Consider the following 23,282-nt stretch of genomic DNA (forward strand, 5'->3'; position numbering starts at 1 on the left):
GCACACCGTTACGCTCAACTTCCTAAAATATTTTTGTTTTACATTCTGTGTCTTTTGAAACAAGCCCAAGTGATCTTTCCTGCTAACACGGGTCTAAAATTAGCAAAGCCCTGTGACTGTGTTAGTCCTGTGTGTCAGATTCCAGCAGTATGCTGTATCTTGAGTGGAGCAGCACCTGCTGCTAGCTGTAACACTCTGTTAAGTTTGGCACAGGCAGCAAGATTCAGCCAAACTCTATAAAAAAAATCAGGTCATGTCCATTAAGTCCAGTAAGATTTTTTGTGCATGCTTGAGAGGAAGGGACACGTCGGGCCCTTTTATCATATTGCTCTTCTTTTCAGCAGTCTCGCTCCATTTCTGAAATAGCCAGGCTGCTGGGCTGGGAGTAGCTACTTCAGCTGGGGGGCATGCTGTAGCTGTATGGAGCTTGCCGAGAGGGGCTGGACCTATCTCAGTGCAGGGTGGCCTAAGTGGATGAAGGATCGCTGCAGTGTTCACAGGAACGCAGACCCCCCTGTCGGAGCCTCATCACCAGCCCGAGGTACAGTACATATCTGTCTCTTGTAACTGCTCTCTGCACCACTCTGGTGGATGTGCTATTCCATTCAAAATGGCCTTAGGCAATAAAACAGCAAAAGGCAAGTATATATTTGAGCTGGTTATTAACTTTATTTTAACTTTAGTTCTTTTAATTGCTAAACAATGAAACACTGAGAATTGATGTACTTCAATGGGTTTAATTACCCAATTTAACTGTATATACCTTCAGTCAATTGTACAGTTTTCTATTTTTTGGATATAGAAAATAACCATATATTAACCATTTCTGCTTTGTGGAGTGTTTTAACTATTTATTTTAAGTGCCTTTATGAATTATGAAATATAAATCTAAAACTAAAGCATTTTTATAAGAAAGAATAATTAGGCCAAAATAATGTAGGCACAAATAAATATGTGCTCATTCTACATCTTGAACACGTGCATGGTGACTGTAATGTGCAACGTCTGTATCAACATTCACTTATGATCATATTCAATAAGAGAATAATAGCCCAGATTAAAAAAAAACAAAGAGTTATGATACTTCATTCATTGGTCATATTTGTCTATCCTCTTTTCAGGTCTGAAAACCTCCCACCTCTTTTGAATGGCCTCGCAACTGCATAGCAACTGCATTCCCAAAACACAAGGCAGCCAACCACTGCAAGCAAGTACAAGTAAGGAACAGTGTTCTGCGTGCGGAGCCAAGTAATGGAAAGCTGGGTTCTAGAGGGAGACAGTTACTCATTCCTCCGCAGCGCCCCACGCAACTTCAACCTACGGCAACGAGAGGGGCCCAATCGCGTGGAGATATTTGACATCACTAGCATCCCCAGTTCACGTAGCGAAATTTCGGAAACCACCTGCCTCTGTGACATTTTCGGAGATGACTGTGAGTCTCCGTCTCTTTCCAGCAGTCCAGCCTCAACATCATTTCTGAAAAAAGAAGTGGAAACACACTTACCGGTAGAAGATGTCAACGATTCATCAGGGTCGTACCATACTGCACATAGCTCAGAGCAATTGAGTGACACAAGTGATTCATTTGAGGATTCACGAGACAGCCTTAAGCAAGCAACAAAGGAATCACTTTTACCTAAAACTAGGGAATCAATCCCAGCACCAACGGATTTAAACTCTCTGAACAATAAAACTGTGGATACCTATGAAAATCACTCAACTTTACCTTCGCCTTCAAACAAAGTAGATGATGGTAATTTGTCACAAACAGAAAGTCAAAATGAACCTATTTTGGCTCAAAACATAGATGAATCTGCCCAATGTCTGGCATTGTTGACATCTGACGTTAGAGACAATACCAACAATTGTAGAGTAACTGATTCGTCAGAGACATCAGAGACAATTACTCCTGAACTTAATCCCCTTAATTCATCCGATATCAAGGCTATCTATACAGAGCAAACCGAGATTTCATCATCTGATTGCGAGGACTTTAGTACTCCACCAATACCCCACCAGCCAGAAAGTCCAATTTTGGAAAACCAAGATCACCCACTCACGTATGGGCCTCTTGATAAGTTTTCCCAAGAGATAAAAGAAATAACTCCATATTCAGAAGCTTCTGCTGAGGAGGACAATGTCTTCACCAACCCTGAAGAAAATGAATCAAATATCTCTTCACTTGATACTAGAGGTAGTTGCATTTCGACCATAAAAGATGTTCCAGAAGTTCAAGAAGAAGGACAAAGTAATGAAACTGGTCTTACTAACTTAGACAGACTCGAAAACAGTGACTTGACTCCGGTCGAGATTTGTCCTTTAACACCTGATTCATCAAGCCCTTCAATGAGGGCTTTAACACCTGATACTTCTTTAACACCTCCGCTCGCACAAATGGATACAAATTTTGACTCTAAATTTGATGCTACACTTGAGAAAAATGATTTAGCAATCTCCTCACCTGAAACCATTAACCGTCATCAGTCAGCTCCACTAACTGATGATAAAGCACCAGAAGCACTGCAAGAGCAACCTTCACAAACTCCTTCAACTCCTGCTGCTGAGGATGACACAGAAATAAATGTGTCATCATTTGAGTATCAGCGTCCAATGGTTTCTCCTGAAGCACTGGAGATGGTAGTCTCACCTGATCCCAGAAGATTGTCCTTCATCTCTGACACAACAGAAAGTCTTGCATCACCTGAGGTTAGTGAGTTTCGCTCATTCTCAGGATGCTCCTCAATGGCTGCTCATTCCACAGAACCATCAATAGTCATATATTCGCCAGTGGGTTACACCATCAGCCCTTCACCAGAATTTGAAAGAAGGGGTTTTGCATCTGAACCTGAAACTATATCATCCACACCAGAGATGATCCACCAAGAAACAGATTATTCAGTAACTCCTACGGATTTCCAAGGCTCTGTTTCCTCAGTTGATTCAAAATTATGCCTCACACCAGAGTCTCGAAGCCTTACATCCACACCAGAGATCAGTCAAGAGTTTCTCACACCAGATTCCATGCCTACAGCTTTTTCTCCTGAACTGAGGTCTGCAACTTCTCCAAGGACTTCTCCTGAAGTTAAAACAATGGCATGTAGTATCCTGTCACCAAACCCACCATCGCCTCAGATTCAGGAAATAACATACAGAGTTGTTTCACCTCAAAACCAAGTCTTGGTCCTACCACAGTATTCTGAAGTAGAGGAAATGAGATTCACTGAAAGCTCACTCACACATCCTGCAGTTGACATGTCAAACCTTGCCAGGGACTCACCTAGCACCTCAAAACATCAAAATGCATCACCAACACCAGAAAACATGTCCAGAGCATCCTCAACGACTTTAAGCCTTTCCAGGGATGCAACATCATCCCCTGAAATTAGAGTTCAACATTCACCTGACAGATTTATTGATGAAATTTTTGTTCCAGATGTTTGCACCCCTTTGGAGCCAAACATTGAGGAGGTGGATCTTCCATCACTTGTGCCAGATGACTTGTGTCTGCATTCTATCCAGGAAGAGCCTGATAAAAGCTGTAGCCCTGCTCTAGATGAATGCAAAGACTTTGCCTATGAAAATACTGAAGAGATTTTGGTCACTGAAGCTTTTGGAGAGCCTCTGTCCACTGAACCTCCTGGTCAGACAATAAAAGATTCAGAAGCTGTACCTTCTGGAGGTGATTTACCTGTAATGCAAGTACAGAATGTGGAAGACAGTACAGAAAATATTGACAATGAGAGTCTATCAGATTTAATTACAAATGAAAATGCAAGGCCTGCATCAATGGTAATGTTAACTGCACCTACAGCAGAGGAAAGGAAAATTTTGGAAGACAATGACAGTAGAAGTGGAAGAGGAGATATGTTGGTAAGAGGATCAGGAGGTAGTGGAAAGCCACCTGTCCATGTGCCTGCTAGACCAAGGGAAAGCCCCAATTTTTTCCATTGTGGCAATGATAGAGAGTATGACAGACAGTCATGCAGGAACAAGGGGTGGAGTAAAGAAAGGGTGGTGCAGGGGGAGCGTACATCTGGGAAAGGGGAGGAGAATCTAGTAGAGGGTAGTTACAGAGAGGAACAGGTTGAACTGTCATTCAGGGACAGGAATAGAAAAGGGCCTGCAAGCCACAGTGCTGCTCCCTCAAGTGGAGACCCAAAGTCTGGAATTCCAGCTCGCTGTTATTTTGAGTCTCCCCTGACAACTCGGCAGCAACAGAGTCATCTCCGAGCACAGGGCGTACAAAAAGAGAACAAGAGTAGTGCCAGAAGGGTCCAATCAGGTTTCCAGAGCAAACACAGCGGCGCTGGTTGTCCTCCTTCAGGATGTACTGCTGAGACCTCCAGTATGGGAAGTGAGTTTGACGAGGCAGACAATGAGGTGAAATGGTTCACAGACGTGGCCTTTACGAGCCTATCCAGTCCTCAGGGGGACTACTTGGATGTCTACAGCTCAAGCCACAGGTCATCGACAAATGTTTCTCAGCCATCTACTGTGGACAGTCCCAGTGCTGCTACGTGGATGTCCTATGCAGATTTGCATGCCTCAGCAGTACATGAAAATGATGACCTCCAAAGCCACACTCCACCTTTTCTACCCTATGGTACTTTGGATCCATCAAGGCATTTTGAGATAAGTAGTTTTGAATGTGTGGATGTAGTAGTAGAAAACAAGGAGGAATCCAAGAGAGGAACCAAGAGGACAGTCCCAAAACGGCAGATCCAACTGAAGAGACGCAACAATGAGGAATCAATGTCTACTGAGAATACAGGAAATGTTATGGATTTGCCGTTCCTACAGAGGCGCTCAAGAGACGTTTTTATTCGCCAGCACAGCACCCCAGCAGTTGGGCACAAGGATATGTCCCATCTATCTGAAGGTGAAACTGAGATTCAGGCTGATAAGAAGATGCTTCAGAAGTCTTCATCATTTGATGAAACCTCAACCAAGACAAAAATGGCTACCACCATTATCAAGAGTGTCCTTTCAAAGAAAATGGAGACCAAAGAACCTTCAGGAAGTGAAGAATCAAGCCCATCTGAAGATAAAAAGAAACACCCTGAACCTCTCGCTGTAGAACCAGGAGTATCAGGCAACATCGAGAGGCATATTGAGAGTTCTAGCCTACTTTCTGAATGCAGTCTATCATCTGATGACTACACTGGCAGAGAAGACAGAAGTCCTTATCTTCAAAAAAAGAAGAGCTGTGCTCCCAAGGTTCCCCCCAAACCAATCTTCAAACCTAGTTTTATCCCAGCTTCCTTAAACTCTGGGATAGCTGCACTTCAAGACAGAATGCCGGGGGCTGATCAAATGCGGCCTAGAGTGGTTGATCCATTTAAAAGCAGAACACCTCCAAAGAAACAAATTGTGCTAAACAGTGAAAAGGAGGCAGAAACTAGTGATTTGAGAGAGAGGTCCAACCATGACTCAGCAAATACGACTGCCAAGAACACAACTCCTGCTGCCACCCGAGCTGCAAACACACATAACAGATTTGCAAACAGAGACTCTGAGTATTGTGCAACACTGGAAACCCATAAACAACAGGACTGCAAGAGGATGTTCCTGTCAAAAACCTCTGAAATCACTCTTAAGCAATGCACCACCAAGGACAAGACTAAGTCTTCTCAGAAGGTTTCTTTCTCTCCTGCTCACTCAATTGATGAATCCCAGTTAGAGGAAACACCTGAGTGGCAGACAAGAGTCAAACCAGACAGGCAGGTAGAGACTGAAAATGAAGAAGATGAAAAGCTCAACTCAAAACCAGTTATGCATAAAGTTAGGGATGTCAGGAAGCTGGTAAAGAATACATATAACCTTTCTTTTAAAGCGTCTAATACTACTTTTCCTGTAGAAGGACCTGTAGATGTCCCTCAAAAAGAGAAGGAAATGCAAAATCCTCACACCTTGCATATCGAGTGTAAAGCTATCAGCACAAAGGATAAGCAAGCATCTGACAAAAAAGACTCCAGCATGAAAGAAGAAACACCTCATCCAGATAAATTAGGGATGGAGGTGACTACAGAGATTAACATAAAAAAGAATACTACTGATATAAATGCCAAGACCTCCTTGCCAATGGTGACGATGGAGTCCAAGCAAAGGGTGAAAACTGTTCAAGTCTCTGATGTGGATAACAAACAATGCATAACTAAGTCCAAACCACCAGAAAATACTGTGCATGGTTTAGATCTAGAAGTTCCTCCTAGACCTACAAGTAAGGAAACATCAGCATTGCTTTTTCTGCAGGATGACACATCCAGTGCTAATTCCTGCTTGCAAAAGCCAGGAAGCCCTGCTCCAATTCATGGGAAGAGCATGAGCAATAGCCACTCTGTGTCCATGATACTGAAAGAAAAGGGGATGCAAGCTGACATAGGTGTGTGTGAAGTCCTAAATGAAGGTATCGGTGCAATCCCTAAGCACATCAACAGACTAGAGGTCCCACTACAAACTTGTGTACTGGAAGGAGCCTCAAATGATTCACAGAAAGACAAAAAGATAGATGAGATACCTTGTGAACCAAAGAAATCTGTTGATGGTACCTTACAAGGAACTCAATGTGTGTCACTGGTAAGAGGCTCTCCAAAGCCCAGGGAACTAAGAGTAAGTCCCAGTGGAACACTGACAGATCAAACTAGCAATCAGTTTCATACAGCTTCAATGCTACCTTCGAGGGAAGCAGAGAAAATTACAACTCCTGCCACCTTAGTGCCAAATAAATTATCACCTCCCCTCGCATCAAACAAGTCAGAGATTAGATCATTTTCTAGCAATTCAAGTAATAAAAGTAATGCAATGCCAGTTACTACATCCAAAGAAATTGAATTACCTATACAAGTGAGGTCAGTTTCCAGTGACAGACCAAAACCAGTGCCACTGAAGCCCAGCTATAAACAGCCTTTTACAGAAATGAGGTCAATGTCAAGTGACTTGCCTAAAACAGATATCCCATCAATGTCGTCTATTTTCAAACAGCAAACACATTCAAAGAGTGATGTTAAGAAGAGCGAGACATCATCAGTAGCAGTGGCACAGAAGGAGCATTCAACTGAGGCTGCATCAAACAGCATCAAAAAGTTATCTGTCTCAGCAGTATCAAGCTACAAACCATCTATCCCAGCAACAGGTTCAAAAAATTCTGATTCTGAGCAGAAACCAACAGGACCCTCAGTTGCTACTTTGGCTAGACAACAGGTATCCATCACTTCAGTGCAAAACTCTGTAACCAGCAACCAGAACCAACTCAATGTTACTGCTAGTGAAGATCAAGCAGGACCAGTGAGTCCCAGTTCTTGCACATCCAGTCACCCAGTCCTGCCAGTAGCATCACAAAGCCATACATATATTCAGCCTTCAAAGACAGCATCATCAGTTACCAGTTACCAATTACTCAAAGATGACTTCCACTTCCATGAATCAGATGATCCACCAAGCTACGATGAGCGAGAAAGCTTTAGCCCCCTGCTGCTTTCTGATCTGCCCCCAAGGAGGCTCAATCGATACCATCCCAGCAACAAACCATCTTCGCACCCACATCCTGGCAATCCCTACCCAGGTCCACAAAACCGCACCCCACCAGCCTCAAGAGCCTCACCAGGACAGGTGATTTCATACCCTAGTGCTCCACCAAAAGCTCAGGTCCGTCCTCATCAAACGAGACAAGACTGTCAGCCCTTAAATTATCCATCAGTCTCACCAAAGATTGCGATCCCTCCTGCCCCTGCTATGATTCAACCTCTGAACCACTCATATCCCTGCCCTGCTCCAGCTGTACAGTCCTACAGTGATGAGCAACCACCATCTTCCACTCAGATGCAGATGGAGAGGCATACTAATCGGCGCTCACCACAAGCTGGGAGTGGTGCAGCTTACCGGGAGCATAGCCATTCACCCAACATGGCTATGGACCCTAGATCTCAGTTTTTTGGTTCGCATGATTTACCACCTGCTTTTAGCCATGATTATGGAAGTGATGGTCCGGGGGGTAGTAGTGTATTGTACCCAGAAAATGCCAGTGGACTTGGGTATGGGCAAGGTCCTCGTCGTGTGCTTCTAGACCCTGAAACTGGCAAGTACTTTTATATTGAAGTACCAGTGCAACCATTAAGAAAAATGCTTTTTGATCCAGAAATTGGGCAATATGTCGAAGTCCTAATACCTCAACAGGCTATGTCCCATTCTGGTATGTACCCTCCACCTGCTGCTCCGTACCCCTCACTCCATGGTCCAGGGTTATATGCACCACAGTACCTCCCCTACGGTGCACCACCTCATCCCCAGTCTGCCCAGCAACCACGACATCCAGAGACATCTGTCTCCACTTCACTCCATCAAACCAGCATGGGATATGGAGGCTCAGCAGGCCAGATGCCGAAATCAGAAGCAAAAAGCCATCCATCGATGGATCAGAGTTATTTAGAGAGCATGTATTACATTCCCAGTGGGATTAATGCAAGCCCTAATTCTACCCCTTCAGACTGCTACCACAAACCATCACCAAATATTCCTGCCTCTTCAGGCAGGAGAGTGTGATCTAGCATACTGTTAAAATTACATGATCTTTGAGGAACTTTTGTTGTTTTCAGTTGTGAAGGATCCTCTCAATATGCTTTCGACAGACATGTTTCTTCTAAAAAAAAAAAAAAGTTTGTTAATGGTTACTGCTCCTCCACAGTTTCAAACTGCTCCTCAGGGGTCTTAAGATTTTAACAGGCACAGCCTTTGGTAATTTTGTCAGATATTTACACCTTAAACACAGTTTTTTTGTTTGTTTCTAGGCTACTTGTTTACACATACTGTATGGATACTGAAATTAATGGGACACCTGCTTATTCATTGTTTCTTCTGAAATTACATTAAAAAGAGTTTATCCTACTTTTGTTTAATTACCTTTTTCTACTGTCAAGGTAAAAGGCTTTCTAATAGATTTTAAAGCAGTAATATCAAGCTGTTGGATGGACACTACACTGCCTCATTGCAAAGACCCCAATTTACTTCGTATTAAGGAATAGAGCTCCATCATTCCAGAAAACACTGAAAATACTGCTCCACTGCTTGTTACATGCTTAAGGGCTTTAAACCCTTCTTGCCTATGCCTTGCATTAGGTACTGACATGGTGCCAATAGCTTCATGCTTATCTGCTCCAGTGAGTCCTATTCTATTGGCAAAACTAGTACTTCAGGGAAAAGTCAAGCTGTTTGTGTGTGCATTTACCCACTTGAGTCAGCTAATGGCTTCAACTAAGTAGCTAAAGAAGCTGAACACATTCCCCACCTCTTTAGACAACACAGTAGTGCAGCTGTTGGATAGTCTCATTTGATGAAAACAATATTTATATGATTCATTTTTCAAAATAAAGTGGGTGTTTATAGAGGACAGCAAAGCGAATAATTCCCAAGTGTTCCCATTAGATCTAACTGGGCTACTTTTTAGGGATCCAACAATCAAAGACCATCAATCTCCAAAAACAAATGTTTGCTGTCCTCAGTTACAGTTGTTTTAAAAGTTTTAAAGATATATTTTGGTTTAGTCCAATATCACTTTTCTTGTTTGATTATGCTAACATGGTTGGTGATCCTGGTCAAACAAACCAAACTCAAACAGAAACATACCTTGTCAACCAGCCTAACCAGCTTCAAATTTGCAGTTTTAACAAAATCAAAAGCCCACATAATAATACACAGAAAAAAACTTGATTAGGATAACAATCAGCACATAAAATCATGAACCCATACATTTCAGGCATTTGGTTGATGCTCATATCCAGACTGACTTCAATTTTAACCATTAAGACCTACACAGCTATAAGAATGTAGAGTTTTCTGGAGACTTTTATTGGTGTTAAAAGGACAAGAGGAAAGGCAGTGTTGTTGCCCACTAGGCTACAATAAAACCACAATGAAAATGGCTGGTAGTTTACAGTATTTCTGTAAGACAATATAAACCACACATACTATAAACCTACAAAACCTGCAGAATTGTTTCTGTTCAAACATGAACAATAATCGAATGTGAAAGATTTATGTATGCCCCCAGTCATTCATGCTTCATCCTCATAAAATTTCAGACACATTATTTTAATGACAAAAAGAGTATTGCATGCTATATTTCTACACACAGTTCTGCCCTATTAAAGGTTATATTCTTCAGGTGCCCAGTGTTTTCTTTCTGACAGGCGTTGTGCTAACACATTAGTATTAGTTATCATCTGTGTCTTATACGCGTCTAAGTGTTCAGATTATAAAATGACAAATTAATTCATTTCCAGTCAATGTAACCAGTTGCTGTTGTTAAATCTTTCAATTGTATATAAAGTTAACAAGTATTTTTTTAATCACATCCCAATTCGGTGTAAATGTATGTAGTGTCGTAAGTTGCCCAGCTAAGGTTCAAATGATACACTTCATGTACAACTCAATATTCAGACTAATACTGCCACCTAGTGGACACTATCTTTACCTGTCTGGTTAAGCCTGAATATACTGTATGTGTGTTTTCTGTAATTGTAAAGACATTTCAAGACAAAGAACAACTGTTTAGTTAAATTAAAAATATTTCTGGATGCTTACCTACCATTTTACTTACATTTAACGGCATATCTCTTTAACCACTTTTCACAGAAAAATGCAATTTTCGCCTATTTTGAGGGTCACTCTGTTCAGCTTAGAATATTTTTTATAAAAAACACTGGTGGTTAATGGCTCATATGAAAGTCGATACCTGTATTGGAAAGTATTTGGTAAATTAAATAACCTCTCATATTTTGATAATTTTTCAAAATAAAATTAAAATCGCCTACTGTTTTCCCACACAAATAATCATATCTTCAAAGTACATGATGATAAACTAATTCTGCTTACACAGGTGCACTAACCACTTGTCCATGAGCAGCCAATATTTTATTGAGCTACTTATAATCATTTGAGTTTTATTAAAGACTAACCAGAGTGCCAAAAACGTCTCCAAGTGTCGCAAACCTCTGTAAATGACCCAAAAGTACCCTAGTTATAGCACCATGCGCAACGCTTTGCTTCCCAAACACAGATTGCCTGGATCCGCATTGAAAGTTTCGTTTGGCACTTCACATGGGCCGTAGATCAGATTACCTTTCTACTTACTGCTGTTTCGCCAAAACTCGCTGATTGACAGCCTACAGACCAATAATATAGCCCGTACAGCCGCTGCGTAAACGGGGGTTGCGCCAGAGAGAATAGCCGGTGGATGGAGACGTGGGCGGATACGCACGGCTGTATCTCGGGCTCTGAATGGTCTATTTTGGCACACAATGGCCCATATAAAAGCTGAAAGTGTCCACAATTGGACGTTAGGGATGTCAATCAAAATGAAGGGACCGTTTAGATTTCACGCGCAGTCGGTAAACTGCATACATTTCGGAGCGCTTTTAAACGTAAAAGTCCTCACGCTCTCTGCCTAAAAAACAAAGCGTGCTGATTAAAAATACTTTGATGGATTTTAAAGAGGACATCTGTGGCTAAATTGAAAGCAGTATATTACTTTTTATTTCTAAAACCTGATGGTTAAATTTCGATGGGGGAAATTTAGGATTTAAATACTCCAGTGAAAAACATTTTTCTCTTCATCTTGGGTGAGTAAGCTAATTAACATGTATAAAACGGTTTTAATCAGGTTTGAACTGTATTTTGTAATTGTTGCTGGTTTATATGATTTTTTTAAGATGATAAAAGTTAAAGTAAAGTTAGTTTTTTTTGTTTTTGTATGAAGATCTCTGTGTTTAGCTCCTGACTGCTGCAGGTGCTGAGGGTGTCACCCCTCCCACTCCTACTCCCTCATACTGCCTGCACTCACACACACACACACACACGTCACTTCACACAAACACATAGGGAGTGTGTTCCCTGTCATATCAGAGCGATTTCACTGCAAAAACATTATTTATTTGCTCTAACCTTACCCTTGAATAAAGCCTAACTAATATAGGGTTAATGTTAAATTTATGTGTAGGGTTACATTCAAAAACTAATCATTTATATTCTGCTTCAAAGTTAACTGCATTTTGGTTCAAATCCTGATCATGTAGCTTGCCATCGACTACCGGAGCCCAGAGGGAGTACAATTGGCTTTGCTCTCTCTAGGTGGGTAGATAGCGGTCTTTTCCCTTATCACTCCTAGGGTGATGTTGCTCCACGTAAGGCTTCTGTGAGCTGATGTTTCGGAACTGAGTGCGCTGTGATGATATTCAGCAATGCTGCATTAGCAGCAGTTTAAAAAGATGCTGACTTCACATGTGTTGGTGGAGGCATGCGCTAGTCTTCACCCTCCTGGTGGTGGGGCATCACTAGTGATAGGGCGAGTCCTAATGAGTGAGTTTGGTCATTTATTGTGTAAATTGAGAGAAAATGTAACTGCGTTCAATAGACATTCAGCTAAATGTTAAATGTTGAGCCTATATGAGACTTGATGAACCCACCAATGAACCCACAGCCCCAGGCCACCAATCAATCATTCACGCCACTCAATAATAATGTACACTGATATGACAAAAGTCATCAGATAGTATAATGTAAACTGGTCATGAAGTGTTACAGCTTGGTAAAACCCACACCTGATGTGAGGTGTTATCTTGTGAACTATGGGATATGAATATGTTGGAGTGAGCTCTTTTAGTGTGTGCAAATGGATGGCTCAATCCTTCCATTTCTTAGGTTGTGTGGGTTTTTACATACAATAATCCACATTGGCACATGTGTACTGGGAAAACACCATACCACTCACAGTGGACAGTGCCGTGGTTGATAATGATCATGATCTTGCAGCTTTTGGTTAAAACTGTCTGTGTGAACAGACAAGTAACAAAAACAGGCATGTATTTGCTGGAAAATATCAGGTTAAGCAGCTATGGCCTAAATGTTAGATTCTAGTCTGTTCTAGGTCCTATGTGCAGTGTACAACCCAGACAACGCCCATGTTTACCCCTTCTGGTCCCACCACTGACCCTTGCCCATCACTCACTTTTATTTGTGGGGACAAAACTTTCTGGTCCCCTGTTTGGTTACATGCTATGAAAAAGAACAAATGAAAATCTGACATTGACTTTAAACCGTAGTTCAACAGAATTATTTAAAAAAGTAAACTTATTAAACAGGCCTAAACAAAAATGAGGTTACCCTTTAAAATATTGGACCAAAGTGGACTTAATATGAGATGACCAAGGAGGACATCACTGTTGAAAACAAAACATAAAAAAGCCAGACAGGAATTTGCCAAACTACATGTTGGCAATGACTAAGAGTAAAACATTGGACTAACATTGGGCCATAATATCTGCTGAGAGGTGCAGAAGTCTCATTGACAATTACAGGAATCATTTGATTGCAGCGTTAAGTTAAGGGTAACATCATTTCTGTCCAGGCCAGTTTCATTTGTTTAATATATATAATTCTGTTAAAGCATGGTTGAAAAGCAATGTTTGACCTTCATTTGTTAATTTTCATAGCATTTTTATTTATTATTACTTTTGTCAGATTTAAGTTATTTCTGTGACTATTTCTGTGACAGTTTTTCTTTCATTAACCACGCATAAGGCATGTTATCTGGGGCAGGGTTGGGACTGGAAGGTTACTGGTTCAACTGGCGCTACTGGTCTGGTAAACTTATAAAATCTGCAGGCAATCAAATATTTTTTCCCAACTGTATATTGTTCAAGAACTTGATAATGTAAATATTGTGACATTGCTAAATATTTCTAACATAAGACTGACAGCGTTGTGACAAATGACGTGCTGGCCCATCAAAGCAAACAGTCTGACATCATGTAGCATCAATGGGCTCGGTCCTGGTGTGGTCCATTAATGTTTTGGAAACGCTTCCACTTATCCCACCAAACAGATGTCAGTGCCAGTCTCCTGCCTGCCCACCCGCACGTCGTGGGCACACCCTGCGATGACAGCACTTGCTTTCCTGGCTCATTTGATTTTGTTGCAGGGCAGAGGCAGATGGAAACTCACACAGTGTTCTCTCCATGTTATTGGAGAGATAGAAGAGGCAGTGTGTGGGTGACACGGCCTACCCTCTTCCGGACTGAAGCAAAACATTAAAAACAATGCTCTCAGCACACCTACTGTATGACTTCATCTGGAATGAGGAACATGGTTACATGGTAATACATTTTACTGCCCTCTTTGGAAGGAGATTAAATGCTTTATATGTTTCCATTACCTCTTGAGACCTAGAAAAAAGGTCTTGATATTTAGATTTTTTTTAACTATTAAATGAACTATAAAATAATAATTTAAGTAATTCTCATTAGAAAGAGCTTTAAATCCCCAAATCTTATGGACTTTTAGGGCCAATTTATACTCCTGTGTCACACGTATGCCATAGCATACACTGTAGGCTGACATACACCTCCCCAGAATTGTAGCTATGCATAAGAGAAGCCTCTTGCTGCAGCCTGTAGATAAGCGGGGATATCCAACCTTTCCTTCCTACAGGCTGCAGCGAGACATACTTGACACATTATGTTGATGAAGAAAGCAACTGTTATTGGTCAGCTGCCTTTTATCCCTATTTTTCCTTTGCTGTCATTTTTAAAATTATTAAATCATCAATAGTTCAAGTGAAGGAGAGGCAGGGGAAGTACATATGCGTTGCAGGTATTTTAGCAAAAGTATCTGTTGTTTAACAGCTATTTGCCTGAACTGAGACAGAGTCTGTTCAGTTGCTGGAAAAGTCCTTATAGGCAAGTCAGTTTAGCAGCCATCTTTGCAAAGCAACTATTTGTTTCAGACTGTATAGACTTGCTCAGACTTCCATTTGTTTGAATTGTTTCAATTAACATTATTTGTAGTGCTCTGAAGAAGTCATCAATGTACCCAAAGGAAGTCAATTCAATGGTACAGAAAATCTAACAAAATTGCAAAAAAAGTCCCTGAGATGTGTTGTCCACACCTCCACAATTAAGGCCTTATTTTCTTGGCATAAATGGTGCTTGAATTATAGACTTATAGGGTCAGACTTCTGTCTACTACACTGGACAATAAAATGCCAGGATACATAAGATGTTAGGAATGTTTACCAATTGAGAATAATAATGTAATAACTGTAATAATATATGCAACTTAATCATAATGTACACACTTTCAAGCCTTTACACACACACAGGCAAATTTCACCTCAATTGTTGACCAGAGCAAATACAGCACTGCTACTGCCACTGCTGTAAGCTGGGCTTCAGGTAACAGGCCATATAAGGCCTTGTTCCGCAGGTGAGAGCAGCAGTTCTGGGACATGAATGAACTTGCTCCTGCTCAGCCTACCTGTGTGTCAGGTACACCTGGTACGCAGGGAAGGTTGGGAAACACATGAATGCGGCCCTTCCGGATGCGTTGAGTCACCCAGCAACCAATCAGTCCAAATAAACCTTCATACCAGTACCTACCTGCTGCTCAGCCCAGGACGAGGTGCAACCTCACTGAGTCTGTGAAAGTAGAGGTAATGGACCAGCAGGTGGCATAGTCACAACTGTCAGCACTGTTACTGTGTGGTTACATCACTGCACAAATCTGCAGAGTGTAAAATAATACAAAAAACTGATTTCATAATAAAAATTCTGTAAATATTGTGTTTTTTCTGCTTAAAATAAAACAAAGGAAAAATACTGGTAATTAAAAAATCCTTATTCACTGAGTTTGGGTTTATAAGGCCAAATGTACAAAAGTACAGAATGCTTTGATTAACTACCCTGCTAAAAAATCCAGTTCAACACCTGCTTATCATCCTCAAAAAAAAAAAAAAAAACATATAAAGATAGACCAGCTCATTAACTAGCTCTTGGCCGGCATAATGTCTTGTGTGAATGACCAGCTGGAATTGGGCTGTTTTTTTTTTTTGTTTTTTTTTTTAGCAGGGTATCTAAACCCAGGTAGTTCAAGTAAAGAGCAACAGATTCATCAACATCAACAACAATGAGTGGAATTTAGCTGGGTAAAATAACCATTGATAGTTACATAACAGTGTGCTTTTTTATAATTTAACACAGTAACTCATTGACACTCATGTCACTAAACAGCAAATCAGTAAATGTGTTAAAATTAATGGTGTCAATCAATTAGAACAAATAATTGGATTAATCACATCAGAATTATGTGATTAATGACAATTAATTGCACCTTTTCTACTTCTTAAGATTTTTAATAATGTACATTCAAATGTAAATACAAGAATCAGAGTTAGCTTGCCAAAACTGAATTACATTTATATTGGTAGTGTTAGTCTCTTAAAAATATTTACACAGATGCCTTGTGATGATCAACCTCACCTTAGGAGTGATGAGGGGAAAGAGTGCCATTTAGGCCAATTGAGCTCTCACAGGGCTCCGATAGCTGATGGCAAGCTGCACGAACGGGAATGGAACCAGCGATCTTCCAGTCATAGTGGCTGCGCTTTATAACGCTGGATGAATAAATGTCAGTATGAATAAAAAGTAACCTACCTTTTGAACTCAGCAGTAGTGACGTTGTGTTTACATTTCTAAGTAAAACACTAATAGTGAGTGAGTGAATTATCGGAGGAGTTTGTCACCAAACTGTTGTGACAAGATGTGATTAACCCTCTCATGCATGAATTATAATAAACTCAGTCAGGATTTTTTTTCTAAGTGTTTTTATACATCCTTAGGGATGTAAAACAAGGTTTGAAAAAAATATATATTCTATCTTTATTCGATAAAGAAATATTTATCTGTCCACTCAAGTGTACTTCATGCATTTTTTGTTGTAAAAAAAACACAAATGTAATTCAGTTATACAGTTGTAATATGTTATTCTATTGGAATAGTGGAACTGAGGAGGATATTGTGACACAAGAAAATGTCTCTGAACCGTAGAACCTTATAGAATCTTGATTGTGACTGGTATTATCATACTGTATTCTTGTCAAGTCTCTGAACTGTTAAGTGAGCATATTCTCTTATAGTATTTTATAGCATGTATCATATTTCCTGTCAAATCATGCTTGTTGCTAATTTCTGAGACTATTTTCTATGATGGTTGCCAAAGCATACAGGGCACAAAGCTACAAGACACTGCATGCAGATGTACTTGGTTCTTCGTGTGCTGGCATTTTATACTTTCTTGAGCTGGGGCCAGTGGTTTCCAGGGGCATACTGGATATTGGGGTGCCCTTAGTTTCAACAGCCTCATCTCCTTCATCTCCGTTCCTCAGCCTCAACTCCCTCAGTAACATTTCCAGACTCACCTTCACTATCACTGCTTGACCCTACTTCTCTGCTTGCAACTGTCTGTACTGGCAGACATTCCTCAATTAAAGAAGTTGATTTACAGCCAAAACATTAAACAATATGAATTATTTTAAAAACAACACTGGAAGTAATTGACATTGCATTAAAGTTGAAAAATAGCTAATGATGCATGATGTACAATTAAGTGGACAGATGATTAATCTACAATTCCCTCCAATATAAAATCAAAATTTCGAAAATCTTTACATAATATGTCACCTTAGATGTTACTTGATGTAATTATATATTTTTTTACCTGCGGTGATGTAATTTTATAAAAGGTAGAAACAAAAATAGCCAAGGTGTTTGGTGGTTTTCCCTGTCTGCTGGCCATCTTGATTTCATTGACTTCTTTTTCCCATTACAATGACCAACCAATGGGATTTTTTTGTATAGGATGATGCAATAGCTTCCACTACAGTGGACTATATGCAGCAGTGCCCAAAATTGCAAGCATATTTAAAGAAAAAAAAAATTTAAACAGCTGTACACTGTAGTGACCTCTATGCATGAAAGGGTTAATTTTCATAAAAAATGTTAACTATGTTAACACATTAACATAGACAGCCTCTAGCCCGACGCTACCAATCACCATCATCTCCACTCACTGCACTGGATGTCCATTGTTGGTGGTAATTTAACTTTTTATGTTGTATTCCTGATACACGTGTGACACTGGGGATACAGGAATGTTAAATAGAGCACCCACAGCACAACTTCAGAACCGGCGCATCTCATCCATTAGCACCACTATCAGACCTTACCCCAACTCCCATAATTCACTGGTCAGTGTTCAACCAACTTTATTCACAAGAGAACACCTCAGAACATATATTGGTGTGAGTGTTCTCGAAACATCCCCTGAGGTAAATCTTCATTATAAATTTACATCCTGCTATCATATGAATTTTACATTTTATATTATTACATCTGTATACATGTCGATTTTATTTTATTTTAGTAATTTTTTTATTGTTTCATGTGAGGTGTTTTATTCATATGGCATCACTCATAGAACCACTTGAAGCACCCCAGATAACAAAGAACCTTAGTAGAAGTTTTAACAAAGTTTTAAAAAGGTTTTGGAAAGGTTAACCCATAACATTACAGAAATAATGTTCCAGGAATATTTGAAAAAGGTTATGGTTTGCAACTCACATAGCATTCCCAGCTAGAAGATTACTAACATTATGTTAAGGTTCAAAGTAAAGTAAAAATTAGAAACATTGACACAGGAGACATCGCAGCAACATTACCAGAACATTTTCACAAACGTGTTTAAAGAACATCCAGATTGAACGTTATAAGAACGTTAACTGTAACATATATAAAATGTTCTAATGCCATACCAGAAATTGTTATCTGGTACTTTTTAATTTAAGAATGTACATAGCACATTTTTGCTGAGAGTGAGATCATAAACTATCATGGACTTTCTGGTGAACTTTGAGCCTGCTGTTTCGCTACAGTACAGTATTCAGTTTATATTATAGCAGGCTTATTTATCTACCTACCGGTACTCTGGAAAGTGTTAGCAGTTCCCCAGCATTCAGTCTGTCTCACTTTCCTTTCCTGAAACACACTAAGTTCATTTCTGCGTGTGGCACTGGCAGGGTGACGTAATGCTCTGAACAGCTCTCTCAGTCTGAGCTACCGGGACTTCTTTGGGATGGACTCTTGAGCAGGGTCAGAGCAATGAAGAATGGAAAGAATGTCGACTGAGACTGAAAGGCTGCCAATGAGAGGGCTGGCCTGCTGCTCAGAGAGAGGATCACCCCACCGCTATCTCTCCATTTGGGACAAAGGTGAAAAGGGACGGATTTTACTGGATTTGTCATCAGATTCTCGATTATGACTCTGTGTTTACGTTTCTAAATAAAAACACTAATACATCACCAGACTTTATACAATGAGTGAGTTATGGGAGGAGTTTGTGGCCAAACATGGTGACATGATTCATTTGCGTCCCTAGCCCTAGCTTTTTAACACCCACATATTGCAAATTTACTGTGTGATATCGCCAAGAATATCATTATCATAAAAACACCCTAAAATATTGTGATATTACTTAAGGCCTATATCGCTTAGCCACTCTGGAATGTTAAGACGTTAGCTTATGCTGCCTTCAAGTCAAGTTAATTACGAGACGTAATTACAACTTGACATGTGTTTAAGTGGTTTTTGTCTGCATCAATGTATTGACCTGACATGCATCTAAAAATGCATCTAAAACCAGAGTTTCCCACTGGTAAATACATGTTTGTGGTGGCGCTCATGTAAATACATTATTTCCAACACGATTTGAAGGCAGCATTAGTGGCAGAAAGTCAAAAAGAAAACCAGTAGGCAGAATAAGCAGTGGGCCACTCAGTGTATTGTTGTTTAGCTGATTAAAAGTTAGCCATTTGCTAGCTTCTTCTTTGAATTTTTCCATTTTACCTTAAATGTAGCAGTCTTAGTAAGTGCTGCTGTACCATTTAAGGTGAAACAAGAAATTTAGCTAGCTAAGTAGTTATTGTGAACCTTTTTTTGTTATTCTTGTTATGAAGAAAAGGGCCCTAATACATTAAAACTTCATTAAACTAATGTGATTTGTAGCAAACAACATACTACACTTTTGAGTTTCTTTTGGTTGGATTTGTTCGCCAATTATATTATATCGCCAAAAATATTGCTATTATAAAAATACCCTGAAATATTGTGATTATTTTTTTAAAGGTCATATCGCCCAGCCTTACTGGAGTGTTAAAAAGCACGCTTTAATAAAGGACTGGATCTAACTGGCCGAAAGTGTAAGAGAAAACTAGTGGGCCGAGTAAGCAGCGGGACGCTCAGTGTGTTTATTAACTTTCACATGTGAAAATTGAGTGTGCGTCTCCTGGATACGACCTAGGCCGGGGATTCCCCTCTCGGCCCCACACAGCGGAACGGACGGTCAGGTCCACCTTCACTGGAACGGGGAGTCCTTCACTCCCACTGCGAGATTATAACAGCTTTACCATATGATACACTATATAATAATAAAAGAGTGAGTCAAGCAGAAACAGCACGTTTGGAGACTCATCTGTGGAACTCTGTCTCACTTTCTGTAGCCAATCTTTTCTGATCTGTCTGGATCTTAAAGAAAAGCAGCAGCCACAGCGGACACGGGGGGCGTTTTCTCAGACACACATGACGTCTTCTGGATTAGGTTTCAATTACTAATGGTGTTTCTATGTTAAAATTCCTGGAAGAGACTTTAACGGTGCCTCAAAGGCTGTGTAGAAAAGCTTACCATGGGAGATTGACTCGTCTGGAAGTCAGAGAAAAATCCAAATATTTATGAAATGCATATGGTCATGGAAAAATGAATGGATTATGTTTGCTCTGTATGTTTAAGCAGAACCATTAAGCAGCAAAAGCAGATTGAGTGAAAGCATAGGGCCTCCTAATGTGTACAGGTATTTATGTGTAGTTTGCATTAAATATATCAGATATTGTTAAGATATTGGAAAAAAAACTATTCTAAGCACTTAAAATGACAAAAATCATAATTAAAAAGTGTTGAACACAGAAGGAATCAAGGAACAGAAATGAAGCTTGGTGGGTAGTTGTGCCAGACTGTCATGGAGTCACATAGCAGCGGATTAACTTTAGTGATGTCCATTTTTTTTTTCACACGTTCAGAAGGCCTGGTGTCATGGTATGGTGTTCAATTTCAAACGATGCCACAATTTGCTCCATTTGGTGTTCATTACAGGCACTTTGACAAAGCCCAATGTTACATTACTGAGGCCCTGCTACCAGTTGACCTATCTTTTCTGAACGCACACTTTAATGCACTATAACAACAGGACAATGCTCATCCACGTACTGCTGGCATTTCAAGAGCTTGCCTTGAAGACACAAATGCTTTGCCATGGCCAGCTACATCTATAGACCTATCCGTGATTGAACATCCACCCCTACCGCCCAATCTGCAGGAAATGCATGAGAATACTTAAGATGTATGGGATGCATCATCACTCCATTAGGAACCTCTACATCTCCATGCTGAGACGTCTGGCATGTTTTTTAGTACATGTTCACCCTACAATACGTATGTGTATGTGTAGCTCAATGACTATGACCAAGTCTACTATTACGACTCCAGAAGAAATGTTGTTAGTTGAACTATTTAATGGTCTAACATATTTAGCAAATCAAAGATACATATTTAAAGAGGTTATATAGAAACAGTCTCTTCTAGTAGAGTCTTTGGTGTAGGCCCCGTCATTGGCCCAGGACTTGATACATCTGGGCTCTGCAGATCCTGTCGTACATTGGAGACAGGGGCAGAGCCAACCCCCGGGCAACCAAACAGGACCAACCTTTTGGCATGTCTTCAAAAATATGTTTTAGGCCTTCTCAAAGTTTCTCAAAACTATAGTAAAACAGTGTATCAAGCCTGAATTAACTATTTGAATGTACTAACCTTCTATAAGGAAGCCTTTAGAAGTCTTGAACCTTGAACGTCTGGTTTCATTCAAAATATTTAATTTGTTTGTTTCACGCCAATTCACTCTGACTAATTCATGTCTTAAGAGGAATTCCCCTTCAAATTTTTGGTGATGCCAATTAAACGCAAAACAAATTGCATTAAATTACAGTGCATGAGCTCATGTCAGTTACAAATTATCCAAAAAAATCAAGGAAATACTTGTCAGATTCCATTAGAGCTCATTTAGCCCCGCCCAGCCATTCCAGACCCATTCACCATCTGAAAGAAATGATAATTAGCTGCATTCAGCTGGCATGTTTCAGTTTCAACATCAGCTATTCTTAGAAGGAAGCAGTGTTTACTGCAGAATTCTTATCAGCGTGGGAGGTGATAACTGTGGAAAGTATGACGGACACATTTCTGTCGGGTATCTCCTTTCAGCTCCTGAAAAAATACAACACTCTTTGTAGACATCTGCTCGTGGGCTTTGATGTATCACCTACCAGTGTTGAATGTGGACCTTGAATGCTTGGTATCTGAAGGATGACCGTCACATGAAGAATGCTGGGAAGGGCTTGAAAACTCTGTGCTGCAAAAAAGAAAAAAAAAGAAAAACAGATGCCACACTGCACTGAACAAAGGTATGCAGGGAGTGTGAGAGGTGAACGTCAGATCACATAACAGAAAGTGGCTTTTATAAATAACCAGTATTGACACAGCTCGAGTGCTAATGGCACATTTAAATGCATGTGATATACTGTGACTGGGCGAGGCCTAGAGGCTTGTAGACAGAATGAAAGAGCCGGTATGATTTACAGAGGCCCGACAGGTGGGTCACCTCCAGAGTGACGCAATACTGAGCTTTGCTGAGATACAATGACGAACGGCCAGTAACAGCATGCAGTATTACACTGAGATTTACACGGATTACAACAAGACTTTCAAGTAAGCGCTGTTGAAAGATCTGATACACAATGCTCTCGCTCCCTTCTTTCTTCTTTCACATACTGTGCATGTGCACTCACACACTCTCTCTCACACATTCACTTACTCACTCATTTACTCACTCATCCATCCACTAACTTACTCATTCACTCATTTATTTATTCACTCATTCATTTAATTTCTTTTTCATTCATTCATTCATTCATTCATTCACTCGTTCACGTACCTATTCATTCCTAAACTCATTCCTTTGCTATTCTCTCTTTCTTAACTTACGGACTCATTCATTCATTCACTCATTAATCTGTTCATCAGTTGCTTCTCTTACTCAGTCACTTATCTATTCACTTTTTCATTAGTTCCTTAACTCACTCTGCTATTCACTTATTCCTTCACTCACATTGCTTTATTCACTAATTCATTCATTCCTTTACTCATTCATTGATTGCTTCACTCACTCATTCTCATTTATCAACTCACTTATTTTTTCATCCGCTCACTCACTTACTCACTCACCTATTCACTCATTAATGTACTCCCTCACTCACTCATTCATTTATTCATTCATACTTTTCTTCACTCAGTCATTAAGT

The 23,282-nt window shown here is 40.2% G+C and overlaps 1 protein-coding gene across 1 annotated transcript; it reads left to right on the top strand.

The window, feature by feature from the left end:
• Window positions 1–367: 367 nt before the first annotated feature.
• Window positions 368–8,880, top strand: si:ch73-43g23.1 (uncharacterized). The gene is made up of 2 exons (XM_007229879.4): window positions 368–541; window positions 1,122–8,880. The coding sequence occupies exon 2, from the start codon at window positions 1,252–1,254 to the stop codon at window positions 8,536–8,538; it is 7,287 nt and encodes a 2,428-aa protein (XP_007229941.3). The 5' UTR covers window positions 368–541; window positions 1,122–1,251; the 3' UTR covers window positions 8,539–8,880.
• The last annotated feature ends 14,402 nt before the right edge of the window (window positions 8,881–23,282 follow it).

Source organism: Astyanax mexicanus, chromosome 10 (genome assembly GCF_023375975.1).
Source record: "Astyanax mexicanus isolate ESR-SI-001 chromosome 10, AstMex3_surface, whole genome shotgun sequence".
NCBI classification, from domain to species: domain Eukaryota; kingdom Metazoa; phylum Chordata; class Actinopteri; order Characiformes; family Acestrorhamphidae; genus Astyanax; species Astyanax mexicanus.